The sequence below is a fragment of the Branchiostoma floridae genome, unplaced genomic scaffold, assembly GCF_000003815.2.
Source record: "Branchiostoma floridae strain S238N-H82 unplaced genomic scaffold, Bfl_VNyyK Sc7u5tJ_1499, whole genome shotgun sequence".
Lineage (NCBI taxonomy): Eukaryota > Metazoa > Chordata > Leptocardii > Amphioxiformes > Branchiostomatidae > Branchiostoma > Branchiostoma floridae.
In genome coordinates this window covers 69,372-87,667 of record NW_023365732.1, presented here as the reverse complement: position 1 = coordinate 87,667, position 18,296 = coordinate 69,372, and the positions used below count along the sequence as shown (strand labels likewise).

The 18,296-nt window shown below is 42.0% G+C and overlaps 2 protein-coding genes across 2 annotated transcripts; one reads left to right on the top strand and one right to left on the bottom strand.

Annotated features, from left to right (window-relative positions):
- The first annotated feature begins 115 nt into the window (after nucleotides 1-115).
- Nucleotides 116-12,200, top strand: LOC118407929 (acidic phospholipase A2 2-like). The gene is made up of 7 exons (XM_035808504.1): nucleotides 116-131; nucleotides 7,232-7,323; nucleotides 8,661-8,766; nucleotides 9,566-9,734; nucleotides 10,173-10,267; nucleotides 11,032-11,149; nucleotides 11,443-12,200. The coding sequence occupies exons 3-6, from the start codon at nucleotides 8,703-8,705 to the stop codon at nucleotides 11,142-11,144; spliced, it is 441 nt and encodes a 146-aa protein (XP_035664397.1). The 5' UTR covers nucleotides 116-131; nucleotides 7,232-7,323; nucleotides 8,661-8,702; the 3' UTR covers nucleotides 11,145-11,149; nucleotides 11,443-12,200.
- Nucleotides 12,201-13,379: 1,179 nt separating this feature from the next.
- On the bottom strand, nucleotides 13,380-18,170 carry LOC118407901 (putative beta-lactamase-like 1). Its single transcript, XM_035808473.1, has 5 exons — nucleotides 17,643-18,170; nucleotides 16,212-16,484; nucleotides 15,732-15,991; nucleotides 14,908-15,087; nucleotides 13,380-14,094 (listed from the first exon to the last, which is right to left on the bottom strand). Exons 1-5 carry the CDS (start codon nucleotides 18,131-18,133, stop codon nucleotides 13,577-13,579), a joined length of 1,722 nt encoding a protein of 573 aa, XP_035664366.1. The 5' UTR covers nucleotides 18,134-18,170; the 3' UTR covers nucleotides 13,380-13,576.
- Nucleotides 18,171-18,296: the final 126 nt, after the last annotated feature.

The following is an 18,296-nucleotide window of genomic DNA, read 5'->3' as shown; positions in this document are numbered from 1 at the left end:
CTACCAGTCTGCCCACCTTAGAGAGTATGCGCACTTGCAGAGAAAGGATCGCTGTACGCAGTTCACCAGTGAGACGGACTCCAATAAGTTCTCCGACTAAGAACCAAGATCCCCCATCCACCCATACTCTGGTTAGTCTTTCTACTATTTCTCAACAATTCTACAGGATAGTTGACTTTGATCATTTGACGGGAGAAAAAGCTGCCAATTATGTTCGCTACAGAGTGAGTATGAGGAAACTGTAAGAGCCAGTGTAACATTCTAAAATACAGGTGAACCCTGAATACAACAAAGAATGGTCAGGTGTGTTCTGACCTTTTTCTTCAAAAGTGCAAAGAACTCTTTTCATAATCAAGTTCAGTTCAATCCAAAAATGAGATTTCTCTGTACTTTGTTACAGAGTTCATGGCTGCAAAACAACAAATTACTGTAAAGGGGCAAATGTTGGCGGAGGTTTTATGCTTGTGGCTTTCGCGGCGACTTCTTCACCGCAAGTTTATGACTGCCGTGAAAGTACTCAGTTAAACTGTCTTTAAGTTAAAACTTCCCTGTAAAATCCATTTTGTCCACCGTGATATCAAATTTCTGTGAAGATTTTCCCTTTGGTAGTACCTTGACCTGGTTGATACAGTAATTATCACAACTTTATTCCCCGTGGGCAAGTAAGACAATAGGCAGTCTGGGATCACGTACTAGATGTACCTAGTCCAACCACTACTGCACGGCAGTGAATAACAGGGTAAGACGGACTGCGAACACCCTAACCCTCAAACCACCGTATGAGGTCAAAACTGACCACAGACGTATATCAATATGTGCCATTATGACATTTCTAGTTCAAAACAAATTTCCTTCTATGAGTTTGTTTGTATATATGTTTTATAACTTCTCATATGTTTTTGCCGAGATTGGCTCATTGTTGATTAAGTTATCATAGAAAGTTTATGTATGGTCCAGTGGGGTCAAAACTGACCCCAGCATTTTTTTTAAACAAACTATTGAGACCCACGCCTACACTACTTATCGTATGATCACGAAATTTTCAGAGAATGGTGTACATGTGAAAAAAAAATTTGGTAACAACTTTTGTGGCATTATCATGTTATATAACGACGCCATGACGTAATTTATCTTAAATTGGCCACTATCTTGGATTTTGACTGCTGACGTCATCAAATTAGCATAAATTTTGAATATTGAATCATGAAATTTACGTTGAATTTTATAAGATGTCATGAACAAGGATGGTTTGCCAAGAAAACTTTAAAACTTGAATGTTAAAGCGAAACTTAGAAAATTGCGTAATAAATATGGCTGTCAGGATTCCGTTGCCATGGCAACATGAAAAATGATGAGCTTTTTTATTCACTTAAATTGCTTGCTATAAACATTTTCTCAAAAGGGACCAAGTTTGGTGGCCCTAGCATAAGCTGTTCAGGGGCTATGTGACTTTGAAGTTGGTGCAGGCATAATAAAAACCTTACCCGGTCTAAATAGTGTTAGTGCAAAATGTGGTCCTCATGATCTTTTGCATGAATTATGATAATGAGCTAAATTATTCTCACCTGATCATGTCAAACTGTCCCATAAAGATTGATGAAGCTATACATATATACAAATCACAAAAAGAGTCACCAAAAAAACTTTATTTGTACAAAACGTTGTGGGGTCAGTTTTGACCCCATACGGTAATATACGTCACAAAAAGGTACGGTGGTTTGAGGGTTAAGAAGTACTCAGATTAAAGAGCAAATCTGCCTTCCCTCCATCATCATCTGTCGACCTGCTTGGGGTTATTCCTCTTCCTATTGAAGCGACCGCTATCTTCATGTCGATCATTCTGTCACTTTAGTAGGGGAGGTCACAAGATGCTTTGATTTTGAAGGTATATTCGGGAGGACTGCCTACCTGTAAGGCTAACTTCAGGAGGGCAGTTTTCCAAAAAAATATCGTCATCTCCATACGAAATCACGGGGAATTAAATGCTTGAGTTCATCATACAGAAAGTGGTGTGCAGGACTTGTTAAAAGTGATTTAAAGCTCGAAAAACGGCATACCAAACGTCACCTTTTGACCAACTGAACCTTCATCCTTGTTCTACCTGTGGCGTCAATGAAAAGGCTATGTGCAGCTCTCTAAAGTTCAAATTAATTACACCTACGACAGTCGACGTCACTGGCCAACCCAACCCTCCAATTCGGTCCTACCAGTCTGAGCACCTCAGACAGTCTGCACACTAGCTTGCAGAGAACGGATCGTGGTGCGCAGTTTACCAGTAAGACGGACTCCCGACAGTTTAAGAAGTTCTCCTACTGAAGAACCAAGATCCTTCATCCACCCATACCTTGGTTAGTTTTCCTACTGTTTCTCAACAATCCTACAGGATATAGTTGATCAATTTAAAGAAGAAGAAAAAGCTGTCAATTATGGCAGGGTGAACATGAGAAAACTATGTAGTGAGTGTAAGAGCCATGGTTAGTGTAACATTCTAAAACATAGGTGAACCCTAAGAACAATTAGATATGAAGGCTAGGTGTGTTCTGACCGGGTTTTTTTTTCATAATCATTCGAGTTTCAAATTCAAAGATGAGATTTTTTGCTTACTTTTCTTCTGAGTTGATGACTGCGACACAACAATTTACTGTAAAAGAGCAAATGTTGGTAGACGTTTTATGCTTGTGGGTTTCATTGCAAATTGATGAAAGTACTCAGTATGTCTTTTTCAAGTCTTCAGTAGCGAACTTTAAACTACCAAGCAAAATCCATTCTGTCCACTTTGATATTATATTCCAGCGAATATTTTCTATTTTGTAGTACCTTGACCTGGTTGAGACTGTAATTATCACACTTTTTCCCCTCTGGGTAAGTAAGACAATAGGCAGTCTGAGATCACGTACTAGATGCACCTAGTCCAACCACTACTGCACAGCAGTGAACAACAGGGTAAGACGGACTACGAATTCAAACATTTTAAGAAATGTTTTCAGATAGAAGAGCCGATCTGCTTTCCACTCCGTCCTCATCGATCCACCTGCTTGCACACGAAGCTGTTATGCCACCCCTTACGGGATTGAATCCCCTTTCGTTGACGGGGATGCGCCAGGTCTCCCGTCCGGGTGATTGATGTAAATCACCGTGTGGCTGATACAAGTTGTGGGGTCATTTCGACTGATATAAGGCGCGACTTTGCCACGTAGCCACATTTCAGTCTCCGTATACTGGTCCCAGGCCCTTATACCCATGTCACATTTAGCGAAAATCGAACGGACGACGATTCTGCGGCCTCGCTGATAATAACAACTATATTGCACAACAATTATACAAGGAACAAAGTATGGCTTATTTGTGACAGGGACGGTTTTCAGGTAAAGAAATACGATCAACCCTCTGTCGATCTTAAATATGGTCGATCTTCCATCGATACGCCCGAAGATCGTGGATATTGTGACAGGGGTATTAAGAAAATTGCTATTTCCCAACTCAGAGTGTGCTGTAATTTAGGAGTTGATAGATTTTGACGTCCAGCTATTGTTTTTGTTTCCTCGTTAGGACAGGTATTCAGTTCAAACCCATATTTTATTCCTCTTACTTTATCTAGCCATTTTAAAATTTAATTTCAGTAATTCATCAAAGACCGGCTCTCTCTTACAAACACACATTACTTCTGACTCCATGCCTGCAACACAAACAACAGATTAGCGTCAACTGGTTGATACAGTAATTATCACAGGCTTCTCCCCTATGGGCAAGTAAGACAATAGGCAGTCTGACCTCACGTCTAAAATCACATCCACTTCATTCAACCAGTAGGGCACAGCAGTGCCAGTGAAATACATAAGACGGACTCTCGACACTTTAAGAAGTTCTCCGACTGAAGGACCAAGATCCACCATCCACCCATACCTTGGTTTGTCTTCCTACTGTTTCTCAACAATACTACAGGACCTTTGATCATTTGACGGCCCGGGAGAAAAAGCTGTCAATTATGTTCACGGCAGGGTGAACATGAGGAAACTATGTAGTGGGTGTAAGAGTCAGTGTAACGTTCTAAAACATAGGTGAACCCTGAGGACAACATGATATCAACGCCAGGTGTGTTCTGGCCTTTTGCATCAAAAGTGCAAAGAACACTTTTCATAATCAAATCCAAAGATGAGATTTCTTTGTCTGTACTTCTTTTCTGAGTTGACGACTGCGACACAACAAATTACTGTAAAAGGGCAAATGTCGGTGGAGGTTGTATGCTTGTGGGTTTCATTGCCAGTTGATGACCACCGGGGAAGTACTCAGTCAGACTGTGTTTTTCAAGTCCTCAGTAGCGAACTTAAACTACCCAGCAAAATCCATTTTGTCCACCGCGATATCAAGTCCCAGCTAACATTTTCCATTTTGTAGTACCTTGACCTGGTTGAGACTGTAATTATCACACGTTTATCCCTCGTGGGCATGTAAGACAATAGGCAGTCTGAGATCACGTACTAGATGTGCCTAGTCCAACCACTACTGCACAGCAGTGAACAACAGGGTAAAGACGGACTACGAACACTTTAAGACGTCTTGAGATTAAGAGCCGATCTGCCTTCCATCCATCATCATCTGTCGACCTGCTTGGGGTTATTCCTCTTCCTATTGAAGCAACCGCTATCGTCATGTCGATCATTCTGTCACTTTAGTAGAAAAGGTCACAAGATGCTTTGATTTTGGTATATTCGGAAGGACTGCCTACCTGTAGGGCTAACTTCAGGCGGGTAACTTCCTCAAAATATCGCCATCTCTATACGAAATCACGGGGAATTGGACGCTTGAGTTCGGCGTACATAAAGTGGTGTGCAGGCCTTGTTTAAAAACTAAAGCCATTGAAATCACAAAACATGCTATACCAAACATCATCATCATCATCAATCCCATATCTTTTGACCAACTGAACCTTTCTTCTTGTTCTACCTGTGACGTCAATGAAAAGGCTGTTATGCAGCTCTCTAAAGTTCAAATTAATTACACCTATGACAGTCGACGTCACTGGCCAACCCAACCTCGATTGGAATTCAACCCAATAACCCTCCAATTCGGTCCTACCAGTCTGACGACATTATAGAGTCTGCACACTTGCAGAGAACAGATCGCCGTGCGCAGTTTACCAGTAAGACGGACTCCGGACACTTGAAGAAGTTCTCCGACTGAAGAACCAAGATCCTCAATCCACCCAAACTCTGGTCAGTCTTCCTACTGTTTCTCAACAATTCTACAGAATGATTAACTTATTTGTTTGGTCATCTCAAGGGAGAAAAAGCTGTCAATTATGTTCACGGCAGGGTGAGCATGAGGAAACTATGTAGTAAATGTAAGAGTCAGTGTAACATTCTAAAACACAGAGAACAGCATGGTATCAACGTCAGATGTGTTTGTCGTTTTTCTTCAAACGTGCAAAGAACTCTTTTCATAACCAAGTTCAGTTAAATCCAAAAATGAGATTTCTCTGTACTTTTTGTCTGAGTTGATGACTGCGACACAACAAATTACTGTAAAAGGGCAAATGTTGGCGGATGTTTTTTTTTGGTTGTTTGTTCCAAATTGATGACCGCCGTGAAAGTAAATTAAACTCAGTCAGACTGTCTTTTTCAAGTCTTCAGTAGTGAACTACCCAGGAAAATCCATTTTGTCCACCGCGATATTAAATTCCAGCGAACATTTTCCCTTCTGTAGTACCTTGACCTGGTTGAGACTGTAATTATCACAGATTTATCCCCTGTGGGGAAGTAAGACAATAGACAGTCTGAGATCACGTACTAGATGTACCTAGTCCAACCACTACTGCACAGAACGAATTCAAACATTTTAAGAAGTTTTCAGATTGAATAGCCGATCTGCCTCCCACTTCGTCATCATCGGTCGACCTGCTTGCACACGACGGGGTTATACCGCCCCTTACGGGGTGACATACCCTTTCGCTAGCTGAATATGAGACGGGGATGCGCCAGGTCTCCCGTCCGGGTGAATGATGTAAATCACCGTATGGCTCAATACAAGCCGGAGGTCATTTCGACTGATGTAAGGCGCGACTTTGCCACGTAGCCGTATTTCAGTCTCCGAACTGTCCCCAGGCCCTTATACCCCTGTCACATTTGGCGAAAATCGATCGGACGACGATTCTGCGGCATTCGCCCGAGCCTCGCTTATAGTAAAAACTTTATTGCACAACAATTGAACAAGGCGCAAAGTATGGCTTATATGTGACAGTGACTGTTTTCAGGTGAAAAATACGCGCAACCCTCTGTCGATCTTTAATATGGCCGATCTTCCGTCGATACGCCCGAAGATCGTGGACAATGTAACAGGGGTAATAAGAACATTGCTATTTCCTGACTTAGATGTGTGCTGTATTTTAGATGATAGATTTTGACGTCCAGCTATCGTTGTTGTACCTCGCTAGGATAGTACCCTATCCGCAGTGCCCCCAGGCGAATCTCCGGAAGAAGGTTAAGGTATGGGCAAAAAAGTCCGGAGTGTCGGCCGAAGGGTCACTGAACGGTCTACGAGCAGAGAACGTTAAAAGGGGCGGGTGGGTGGGCGTTTTTAATCCCCTTACTTCCCCAAACGTTAACCCTCTCACATCTCTCGTACAACACATCCCCGGCAACGGGGACGGCCTGAAATATGCTACACCGATCTTCTTGTCTGCGGCTGGATCAGCGAATGTTCAGCAGGCCGCCCTGAACTCACCCAACATCTTCTTCTTCGCCACATCCCAGCTACCTCCAAAGCGGGCTACCACAGTTTTCCAATCCCTGCAATCCAGTGTCTTTCCAAATGAATCCTACTTTATCACAAGCCCCGCCAGCCATTCCAGTTCATTTGCCTTGTCTACTCCCCTCTCTCTTTTCCCTTAAGAAACCGAGCTCCGAGCCATCCGCGGTAGGCGTAAACCAGGCCTAGCCACTTCACCCGCGCTTGACGAACGCAACAATAGGCGGGATTCATTTCCATGTTCCCAGTTCACGATGAGTTGTTACCATCTCCGTCTCAGGATAGTGTCAAGCTATTTCTCTTGATGCTGCTTGACAAGTTTCTGAACCGTACCAAACCTCACAAAGTTCAGACGCATTATGAATTTCCATTTAGTTCCCAGCTTCATGCGCCTGTCTTTCCATACCCTCTTAATACTTCTATACTATAAACTAAAAATCAAACACCCTCAAGTCACTTCCGCCCATGTCTCTCTGCTTCTCTAAAGCTCTCCAGCTACCTCCTTCCGACATCTCCGGCGTAGATCGGCCAAGATATGAGAAAGCAAGGCTCCAGGCGTATAAAAGGTTCTATGGACAGGTGAGGATGTACAGGTGGTTAATGAGAGCACGTGGACTGCTCCTGACCAGGTGTCGCCTCTTAACGACGCGAAACCCGGTCAGGAACGATCACGCGCCTCATTTAGAATAGGTATTCAGTTCAAATCCATATTTACCTCCATGAAATGTCATGGAGGTTATATTTTACCCTGCGTTTGTCTGTCTGTTTGTCTGTCTATCTGTCTGTGTGTAAACAAGATAACTCAAGAACGGCTGGGTGAATCGGTTTCAAACTTGGTGTGTTGGTAGTGTGTGATGAAAGCTGGAAATTATTAGATTTTGGGCCCCCTAGCCACTTCCTTTGGTACTGCAGCGCAACTTCCGGGTTCGCTATCTCGTGTTTTGAACAAGCTATGGTCACGATTTTGGGGTGTTAGATAGGTCTTGTGCTCAGGATTAAGTGACATAAGTTTGGCCCCCCTAGCGGCTAGCAGGATAGCAGGGGCATTTTTGTCAAAAAACTTCTGAAGACGATAACTCAAGAAGGGAACAATGATATGTTTTTTTGGTATGTTAGTACCTCAGACAATGTTGTATAAAATGGAGTACTAATTATGCAAAATAGGATACATCTGCATGATAAATGAGAATATTCTATAATAGCAATTTTTTCTATGTATCCCTTGTCCCGGACTTAATATGGTCATGACATTTGGGTGGTAGTTAGCTTTTATTGTCATGACAAAGTGGTGCAAATTTCAACCCCCTAACGTTTAATTTCTAAACTGCAGGGACGTTTTTGTTAAGACATTCCAAAGAGGATAACTACAGAAAGGATTGATGGATTGGCATCATTTCAGGCATGCAGGTAGCTTAGGCAAATATGTTCAGAATGATATACATGTTATGCAAATGAGGACCTAATTTGTATAATCAATGAGGAAATTGTATAATTCCATTATTTTCAATAACTGGACTAAAATAAATGTAACACATGTTAATTATGATATGTGAAATATAAACAGATACCAAATATGGTAATGAGGAACTCATTTGCATAATGTATATAAAATTGCAAAATCTCTTAAGTTTATGATTAATGATGGGAATTTGATAATTGTTACATATGTACGTTAGTCACTGATGAACAACCCCATGCATAAATTATGTTAATGTGTTAGTCAGTTGCATGAAATTTACAAAAGCTCTGAATATTTCATGGCGGTCGCCGAACTCTAGTTTATTTATCTTACTTTAAATAGCCATGACTGTGTCGGCTTTTGTCCTAGTAAGGACTGTAACTAAGAACTCTAGAATACAAGTCTCTTGCGGCGGTCCTTTGTTCTTGAGGTCTTTTTAAATCTTTTTTTGTGACAGTTTCCTTTACTGACTGCACCACGAGACATCTACGGTGGCACGATGTGGTGGAAACTACTTCTTGTGATCTGCGCGGTGGCAGCCTTCAACATCGGGGCAAATGCCGGTAGGTGAAAAATCATTCCAGACACAAGCAAAAAGCTCTCAACAAGTGTGGGCTTTAGAAATTTAAAAAAAACACAGAGTCTGTATTCTACACAAAAGTCATACTTAGTGGAAGACCAGATAATATTTGAAATAAAATTATTTTCAACTATTACCAATTTTACTAATGGGATTGTTTAATACAGCTGAACATTCTAAAACTTGTTGGACATATCTTAAGCAGGAATACACAAACGCCAATGATTGCGTTATTTTTGACGTGGCATATAATCTTGAACAGGCGTAGGGCAGTCTACGCTGGGTTATAACAGATACAAACCGTAAAATTGACAAATGCCGGGATAATCTGCTTTAAGAATGAATTTTCCAACAAAAGTCCTCTCCCCCAGATTGGCAAAGCAATATGATTTGTTGCGCTAACTTGCTGTTGAAAAAGATTTTGGAACAAGTCTAACGTTAGATCGATGAGAACAACAACAACATACTACTTACCCCTACTCCGCAAGGAGGCGTGGTCAGGGGCAGAAGATCCACGCAAGTCTCGACCTAGTTCTCGCAACTCTCGCGAGAACTAGATCACTCCTTGAACAAGATCGGCTAATAGCCATCGAATATTTAGAGCTACGTGTGTTTACCTTTGAAAAGTAGTCACTGCTAGATGGAAATTCTTTTAACTGTGTACATACTTGACTAATGAATCTCTCCAACAATAACATACAAACTTATCAAACCCTCATGTCTAAGCGATCTGTCAACACCCACGGAACATACGATGACGTACTTCCGCCCTCTGCTTTCAGATCCAACATCTGAGTTGAGGGATGAGCCACGGCACCGACAGAAAAGGAACATACGACAACTTGCGAGAATGATAGAAAAGGTAACCGGGCGCAACGCCAAAGACTACAACAAGTACGGCTGCTGGTGTGGGAGGGGCGGCGCAGGAGAGCCTGTGGACGGCATTGACACGTACGTACATGCGCTTCGATCGAGGACGTCTTTGAATCACATACTAAAATAGAACAGGCAACATTTGCGATTAAATGTAGCATATTTCACCCATCTCCCAGCCCATGTAGCAATGGACTATTACAAAAGTAAATATCGAAACAAGTCAGTCCCCGTGCGAGAATGAACTCTTTGTGAGGCATTTCCACATATGGACCAGTTGAAAAACACTTCCTCTAATTAATTGGACTTTGAGAATAATCACCTTTTTTAAATTGAATTTAAAAACAATCTACCCGTGAGAATGAACATTTCAGTGGTACCGACGTGCAAGATGAACAAGTTCAAAAACACTTCCGGTAAAAAAAATAAAATTTTGATTCACCAACCCACCACCAAAATTGACTTCTAATAGATAAGGAAGAACATGTTTAAATTGTTGCTTTGGATTTTTTCTAGCTGCTGCAAGGCTCATGACGAATGTTATGAGACAGTGGACCGTCCCTACAGGACCACGTACAATTTTGCTGTTGACGCTGGAGTCGTGACCTGTGGTACGTATATTGGCAAAAACTAGTAGATGGTGTCATACATAACATTATTGTCTTATACAAACTATATGATACATTGTATACTATTGTTGGGTTTGACTTCTTCCTGAAGGCTGTGGTTAATGAACTGTTCACGTTCTGTCCACAGCAAGTAAATTTTATGGATGGCATCAGCGCCCTCATTTACTTTCGCCTGATTTCAGAAAAAACATGAACTTTTTTGTGTGGATGGTCAGATAGACCGAAGGGACAAGCATGCTGTGTTGTAGCATAATAACCATACTTGTAGAAGTGACACTAGGGAGGTAGCCATGACTATAGTTGCAGAAGTGAAACTTGTTGGATAGTTGTAAAAGTGTCATTAACATGGAAGCCATTAGAAGGTAGATGCCAGCTTGACAAGTGATACCAGTGTACCACACTAATATCACTTAATACACAAGTTCACTTGAATGAATGCCTTGTTGGTTGTGATGCCACGTATTGTCACTTCAAATCGTGTTACGACGTGTATGATGTCTATTTTGAAAATTTATCCATCTTGTTTTTCGCGCCATCTCATTATTTTTGCCATCCGCATAGGATGTCATCCATAAAAGTTACTTGCTGTTGCCTTAATAGAAATATGGCCTTTTGGTGATCTCTTAACTCGTTTTTGCACTCATTTATTCTTATACTAATTTGGGAGGAATTGAGTGAGCTGTCGATACAATCTTACATGTTATCTATCCACTCAAAATGAATCCATTCACTTTCTATCACGACAGAAGATGATCCCGGTACCAACGAACGTGCGGTGTGCGATTGTGACCGGACGGCCGTTCTGTGCTTCAACGCAAACGTGTACCCGGACCCACCGGTGAAGCCAGCCTGCCCTTAAGATATTTATGTTACCTTCACAGAAGGGAACATATTGTTTTTGCTTTGTTTCTTCTTCTTTTCCGCACAAATAAGGTCAACGACCTGGACCAGACTGCTGTCACCATGGTAACCGGTAAAGTAGCAGGCACCATGTGGTGTTCGGTTACATAATGTAGCAAATGTCAGATCTAGAGGGGCTCGGGTCACTACATTTAGAAATGTGTTCAAATAAGAATGAACAAAACAGTTGCCAGTGTTAGACTACAACATGTGAAGGCAACATTCTGTATTTGCTTGCAAAAATATTACCTTTCTAGTTCTTTTTCCATTCCATTCATGCCAGGCGTTTGCAATAAATGCAACTTGTGAAAGAGCTGCTGCATGTTAGGTCTATTCTATTAATTTGATGCAATGAAAGCTGGTACTTTAAATGCAAAAGTTCGTTTAAAGAAGATAATTAGAACTGTCAGAGCCGTTTTTTCAAAAATACCTGGGCTAGGGTTGTTGAAATGAATCATTAAGTTACTTATTATATGAATCTAATTTCCTGATAACTTTTTTTCAGAAAAGTTACATCCTTTCACATTTTTGCTCCATATAAGACTGCATGCTGAAAATATAATTTTCAATTTTCTAAATGTTAATAGAATAATTTTAGTTGTGAGATGGCAGCTTAAAACAGAATCGCGATTTATACTTTGCTTTGTAACCAAATCATGCTGGTTATAAACTTGTAGCACTTGTGGTAGCGAATGTATACTGTCATTGTTTATACCTTGTAGGGTACTAAGGATCCATTTAAAACCGTTTATGCTAGGTTCAAGTTTAGTTTAAGAAATATATTTGCACCTGTAAGGATAATTTCCTATTTTATTTCTGTATAATGCTAATAATTGCATGGTAATGTAGATCGAAATAATTAGTCTTTTAGCACCGAGCACACGCAAGATACCCGACATACGTGGGTGTATTCTTATATAGAAAACTGTTGACGTAGTAAATTTTATTTTGCATCCGATAAACGCCACATTAAATGCATGCAAAGTTTAAATAAATGCGGAACCTCTTCAGACACTGTTCTTGTCTTCACTCTTTAGATACCTGATTAGAACCCCCAGGGGTCTCGAAGTGTATTTCACACATACTTTTGTTAGAACAATAAAAAAGGAACCTCACAAGCATTTCCATCGTATACGTAGTTTGGACAATGATAAGAATTGGGTAAGAAAAGCAACAGAAATCATGCAGCAGGAAGTTACCTACCCTGGGGGCTAGCCGGGATCGGACAACTAGGACAGTGTATTCGTTGGCCCAAGACAGTTAGGCCCGCCGATCTCCTATTAGCGCCCCGGGGAGTTTAAGCCCGATGAGGTCCACCTGCCTTTTTCCGAACTTCGAGCTTAAACACCCCAGGGCGCCAATATGAGATCGGCGGGTTGACTGCCTTTCGTCTCGAACAAAACTCGCTAGCTACTCGATCCTGTCTGGCTCCCAGGGTGGAAGTTGCCAACCCTCATGCAAAAACTATCGATCCTCGCAAAAATATTGACAAATCGAAATAGAGAAAGATGGGCTTATCAAGTGCCTAATATCATCATGAACTTTGACCGTGTAAGTGGGTTAAAGTCCCGATATCATAAACAATCTTATAGATCTAATGTTTGTTACTCAGACGTACCAAAACATAGATTTATATGACGATACCTAATAAAGGACCAGGTCATTAACACCGGGAATTTTGCACAAAGTAAGCTGCGCACTCCATGAAAACATTGCCTGACAACGTTTAACCCTATTCAGACAGGGCTTTTGTAGTCAATCCTGAACGGAGGGGGTGGGGTGCTTTTGAGGCCCTCCCCTTCTATCTCCTGTAAATCTTAAATGACTTATCATATGACTACTAAATTTTCAGAGAAATATGTAGACATAACGTCTAACAGTTTTATGAAATTTGACGCTATTATGACGTAATATGACGTATATACGATGCCATCATGTTGATTGTATCGGCTGGAACCACGAAAAAGGGTATTCCCAGAAAACTTCAAGGTATGCTGCAAAAATGTAACAGCAAGTGCAGATAACAGAATAATAATGTTTGTTACGACTTGTGTTGCTAATAGCAACATCAATGACGTCAAAATGGCGTCATAAAATGTCTGTAATGTGCAATGATGCTGTAATCTCCCTACATAAATATTGGTATGCAAGTCTATAGTGATTATTGCACTTACATTATAAAGGAATCATTGATGGTAGAAAACTACTTTATTGTTCAAATGTTACATTATGGACCTTAATGTATTTACAACTTACAACTACATCATCATTATAATTATTACTCATGGCCAATTTTAACGTTAAAACGATTAAAATCGTAATGCGACGGGTCTGATGGTCTTTCCATGTTTATAATATTCAAACAAGTCAATATCAAATAAATCAAATCGTTCATACAAGTAAAACTGAAAACAAGATCACAAATAATGAATTCCAAGCTGCACCTTTCGGAGAGCCGGAGACACCTGTACAGTCGTCCCACTCCGGCTCTGTAGGGTCCGGGTCTGTCAGCTTCAGGCCTCGCTCGAACACTACAGACGGTTCGGGAGGATAGCTTTGCATTGATAGTGAGAATACCTTACTGTATTTTACCTCCACATCGGAAATAAGATATGGAAAATACGCTAACGGTCCTTGGCAGCGGAGAAGTATTTGGTTATCAGAGACGGTAGGGAGAACTACACCACGTCCGATCAGACCAAGACTGAAGTATAACTTGTTATCGGTCGTGTTCAGGCTGATGGTCAAGTTGCCCGCCGCGTGGTTGCCGTAGACACCTTCGTAGTCACGTTTGTCTCGCGGGAAGTTGTCCGTGATCTCGGGGAGGACGGTGCTGTTGGGCTCCGGTCTCGCCCACCAAGGCTCAGGATACGTGCAGGCTGTGGTGGCGTTTAGCCAGTGGGCCTTACCTATTGGTAATACAGACAATGGCTATGAAGTAATGACAGTATAAACGCTTTCCTCCCATTCAATAGCATCATCTAACTACATATTTCAAGACACAATGTCAATCGTAATCTTGGATAGTGAATTTTGATGAAGATTCTTCGCTTGGCAGGGAGGGGGGGGACAAAGGTGGTGGGAGGAAAGAGACGGGCTCCACCTTCCAATACCGTGCCCAAGGCACTAGCGGATTATATATAACAACCCACCGCCACTAGCTAGGCCCTATGGCTTGAAAAAAGGCTTTATATGGTTATATGGAACTACCGTTACTTTTCAAAAATAATTTTATCAGGCTGGTAAAACATAGTGTATTGGAGTTTTCTTTTGCGCAACCGAAAAAAGTAATAGTTTTCACCTACTCACCTCGGTCACAAAAGCGCCACCTACGTCAGCTACATATAGCGGCGAGAATCAGTAGCTCTTATGAAGATATCTGATAGGCATCCGAACGTAAGCAGATGAGACACATTTTTTTTCTATTTGCTTTTGGACAGACGAGGACGATGTGGCACTGCACTCAAGTTTTGTAACTTATATTAACAATGCCACATACACGGTACAGACAGAAGGAAAGTCGTATAAAATGCCTTTCCCAAGGGCACAATGTCGGGGGCATGGTGGGAATCGAACTCAGGACCCATAGATTCCGAGCCGAACGCTCTACCAGTTACGCCACGCCCGACGCCACAAATGAGAGACATTACGGGTTGTGTAAAAGAAAACCCATATCCTGGCTTTATCATAAATATCGCGGTAACGTTAAAAGTTTATATTACCTATCAGGATATCTCCGACCTGGTTGTGGATGACTTGGTGGACATCTTTGTTGACTTGCCGAAGTCCCGGTGACATAGGACCGTTAGTGGAGGTGAAGAGTCCGCCCGAGACCCCCGGGAAGAGTGATATCAGGGACGAGAACCCCTCAACGAACCCCACGTGTTGGACGCGTCTGTAGCCTAACACAGAGGTTACAAATACATGTAGACGATAAGCTCTTGAAATAGTTGAACTGTAATTTCCAACACAAAAATTGACAAAGACTGATGCTGTTCAGTCGAAAATTTGGGTGAGACAATTTTTGTGTTGGTTATTACGGTTCAACTTTTTCAAGAATGATTTCTACCAACACAGATGAACTTTCAAGTTTAGATGATAAGCTATTTCGCATATTAGACTACGTACGTGTATTGGACAGGAACTCTGCGTAATATGTGAAAGGTAAACGCCCCGAAACGCAAACGTCATATGTCTCGTCTGGCCCATTGTTTTGATTTTTGTAACAATGCCAAGACTTTAATGGCGCCTGCCAAATAGAGGAGATTGTATAACTGCATTGTTTTCAATAACCGGACTTCAATAGATGTAACACATGTAAATTATGATAGGTCGAAAATAAGCGGACACAAAATATGCAAATGAGGAACTGATTTGCATAATATATGCAAAAATACTTGATGGAATTTTATACTTGTGACATGTGTACGTTAGTCAATTATGAACATTGGCATGCATAAATCATGTAAATGTATATGTCATTTGCATAAAATGTACAAAAGCTCTGAATATTTCTTGGAGGTCCCCGAAATCTAGTTTGTTATACCTCTGTAGGTGCCGGTCCACCAACCCATCCCGTACCCCTGTGTCATGGCCACCTCTACCGGCCAGTCAGGTTCGAGCTTTTCGATGGCAAAGCTGCCGGGCATGATGGCGTCCGCCGTGTGGGTCTGACGTAAGGTGTCCTCCGGGACCACCAGGCGGCCGGCCGTGTCCCTCCCCCCGCTCAGGTGGAACTTCATGTACCGGGCCATGTCCAAGGCGTTGGACACCACGCCCCCTGCCGGCAGATGGAGTTTCAGCACCCTGGAGAGGTAACCGGAAGGTTTCAAAATGAGACTCCAACACCTGGTATTTTAACTGTAGTACTGCACATCGTAGACTGCGGCTCAAAGTAAGCTACGATGTGTAGTACTACAGTTTCAAAGAACAAGTGTAAAGTGGACCTATGTCAGCTTCTCGACCAATAGACGGAGAAGATATGAATTTGATATTCTACAAGAAAGAGAAGGTTCTCTTTACCTACCTGAACATCTCCCTAGTGTAAGCCTCAGACGGACCGGTGAGATTGTAGGTCAGGTACGATTGAGCAAAGTTGGTGAAGTCGCCTTCTTCTAAAGTGTCGGCCAGGTACACCGTGTCGTCCATACCCAGCGGCTGGAGAATGCGTTCCCTCAGGAGGGTCTCGTAGGGTTTCCCAGCAAGCTTCTCCGCTGCGTGCCCGACGAGGCTGTACGCGGGGTTATTGTAATACCACTGTGCACGAAACGGGAAGACTTGCCTGTAGTACCGCATCCGTCTGCAAGGGAAAACGGTTATGTTTCCTACAGTTCAAATTGGTTATTTCTCAACCAAAATACCCTTGTGAGAAAATCTATTCTGATCAAATGTATAACTAGAGAATTTTACATTTTAACGGCGACGCCATGAAGTAAACCTTATGCAAATTACTTTAACATTTACATATTTTGTGCATGATCAAGTTCACCCCCACTAACTTAAACATGTCACTAGTATTAACAATAAGAACTTTTTCTTTTGTATTAATTATGCAAATCGGTTCCTCATTTGCATGTTTGGTATAGGTTTATGTTCCAACTGCCAAGAATTGTATGTGCTACATTTATTCAAGTTCAGTGATGGGAAACAATGGAATTACAGAATTTCCTCATTAGTTATGTACATGAATCCTCATTTGCATAATCGTGTACATCCCTGCCTAAGTCAGCTGCAAGGATTGAAAATATGGAAATCGGCCATTCATTTCATCAGTTATCCTGTCTAGAATATCTTTAGAAAAATACCCCTGTAGTTCCAAAATTAAAGGGGACCCAGACCTGCGCCCAGACCTGTCCAACTTTGTCCTGAGATCAAAATCTATCTTCCCCCCAGACCATGTCCGGGACAAGAAAGACATGCAAAGAACTGCTAGGATAGAATTTTGCATTATTTGTATTTCATTTTGTACATCTTTGTCTAAGCTACATACATAATTACGTTCATCTTCGAAACTAGCCGCTAAGGGACCGAAACTTCGTCACTTCGTCCCAAGCACAAGAGCTATCTATCACCCATAATCATGGAACTTTCGCTGCATTGTCTAGGGAAGCCGCTAGGGGGGGGGGGGGGGGAATCTAATCATTTCCTAGCATGAAAGGGCCCTTCCGTGAACAAGGCTGACGGAGTCGGCTGAAAAGTTGAGGTAAGTCCCAATAAAACTTGGTGTTGGTTTAGTAAAGTCTAGTATTTCCACAATTATCTAATCATTTCCAGTAATTAGGAAGTTTAGTAGAATACTGAATGCTTGTTTGATTGAGGATTGGGTACTTATGTAGTACAATGTGTAGTAAAAGTAGTATGCATTTTTGATTCCTGAAATTAATAAAAGGGTAACATCCAAACATTGTAACCCTTCAAACCTAATAGGTGACGGTGACTAATCACTACAACAACCAACCTTGCCAGTTCAGATCTGTCGATGTCTTCTCCCATCCGCAAAACAAAGCCAAGGTTTTCCAAACCGGTTTTGTGGGCTAGAAGATCTCTCAGGGTCGCCTCTTCGGTACGGAACTGGTCCCTGAACCTGAAGGACGGCCCCAGGATGTCCGTCAGGACGGTGTCCCAGCTCACGTCTTCCCTCTCCCCGAGAATGGCCGCTAACAGGGCTGAGGTGAAGGACTTGGAGATGGAGCCGACTCCGAAGAGAGTCCTGTTGTCCACAGCTTGTCCCGTCTGCAGGTCCCTTTGGCCGTACCCCTTGGCGAAAATGGTCTGTCCGTCCTTGACCACGGACACGGTCAGTCCGACTACAGGCCTGAACTCACATGTCATCAGGTTCTGGATGAAAGTGTCGAGATCCTGTAGCCTCTGCTGTAGATCCGGACTGGCGGTGGCGAACACCAGGACAGTAAACAGCCACCAAGTCGTGACAACCATCAATACCTTCATATCGGGGTGCACACTACTCAACAGTTTTATCGTTGAAGAGGTTCATCAGTCACGTTTGCAAGCAGTTACAACAATTTTCATCAATCAATGACTGTTTTTGAAAAGGTTACAGAACATACCTCCCAAATTTTCAATGTCGCGTCACACGAACTCATATGCCCAG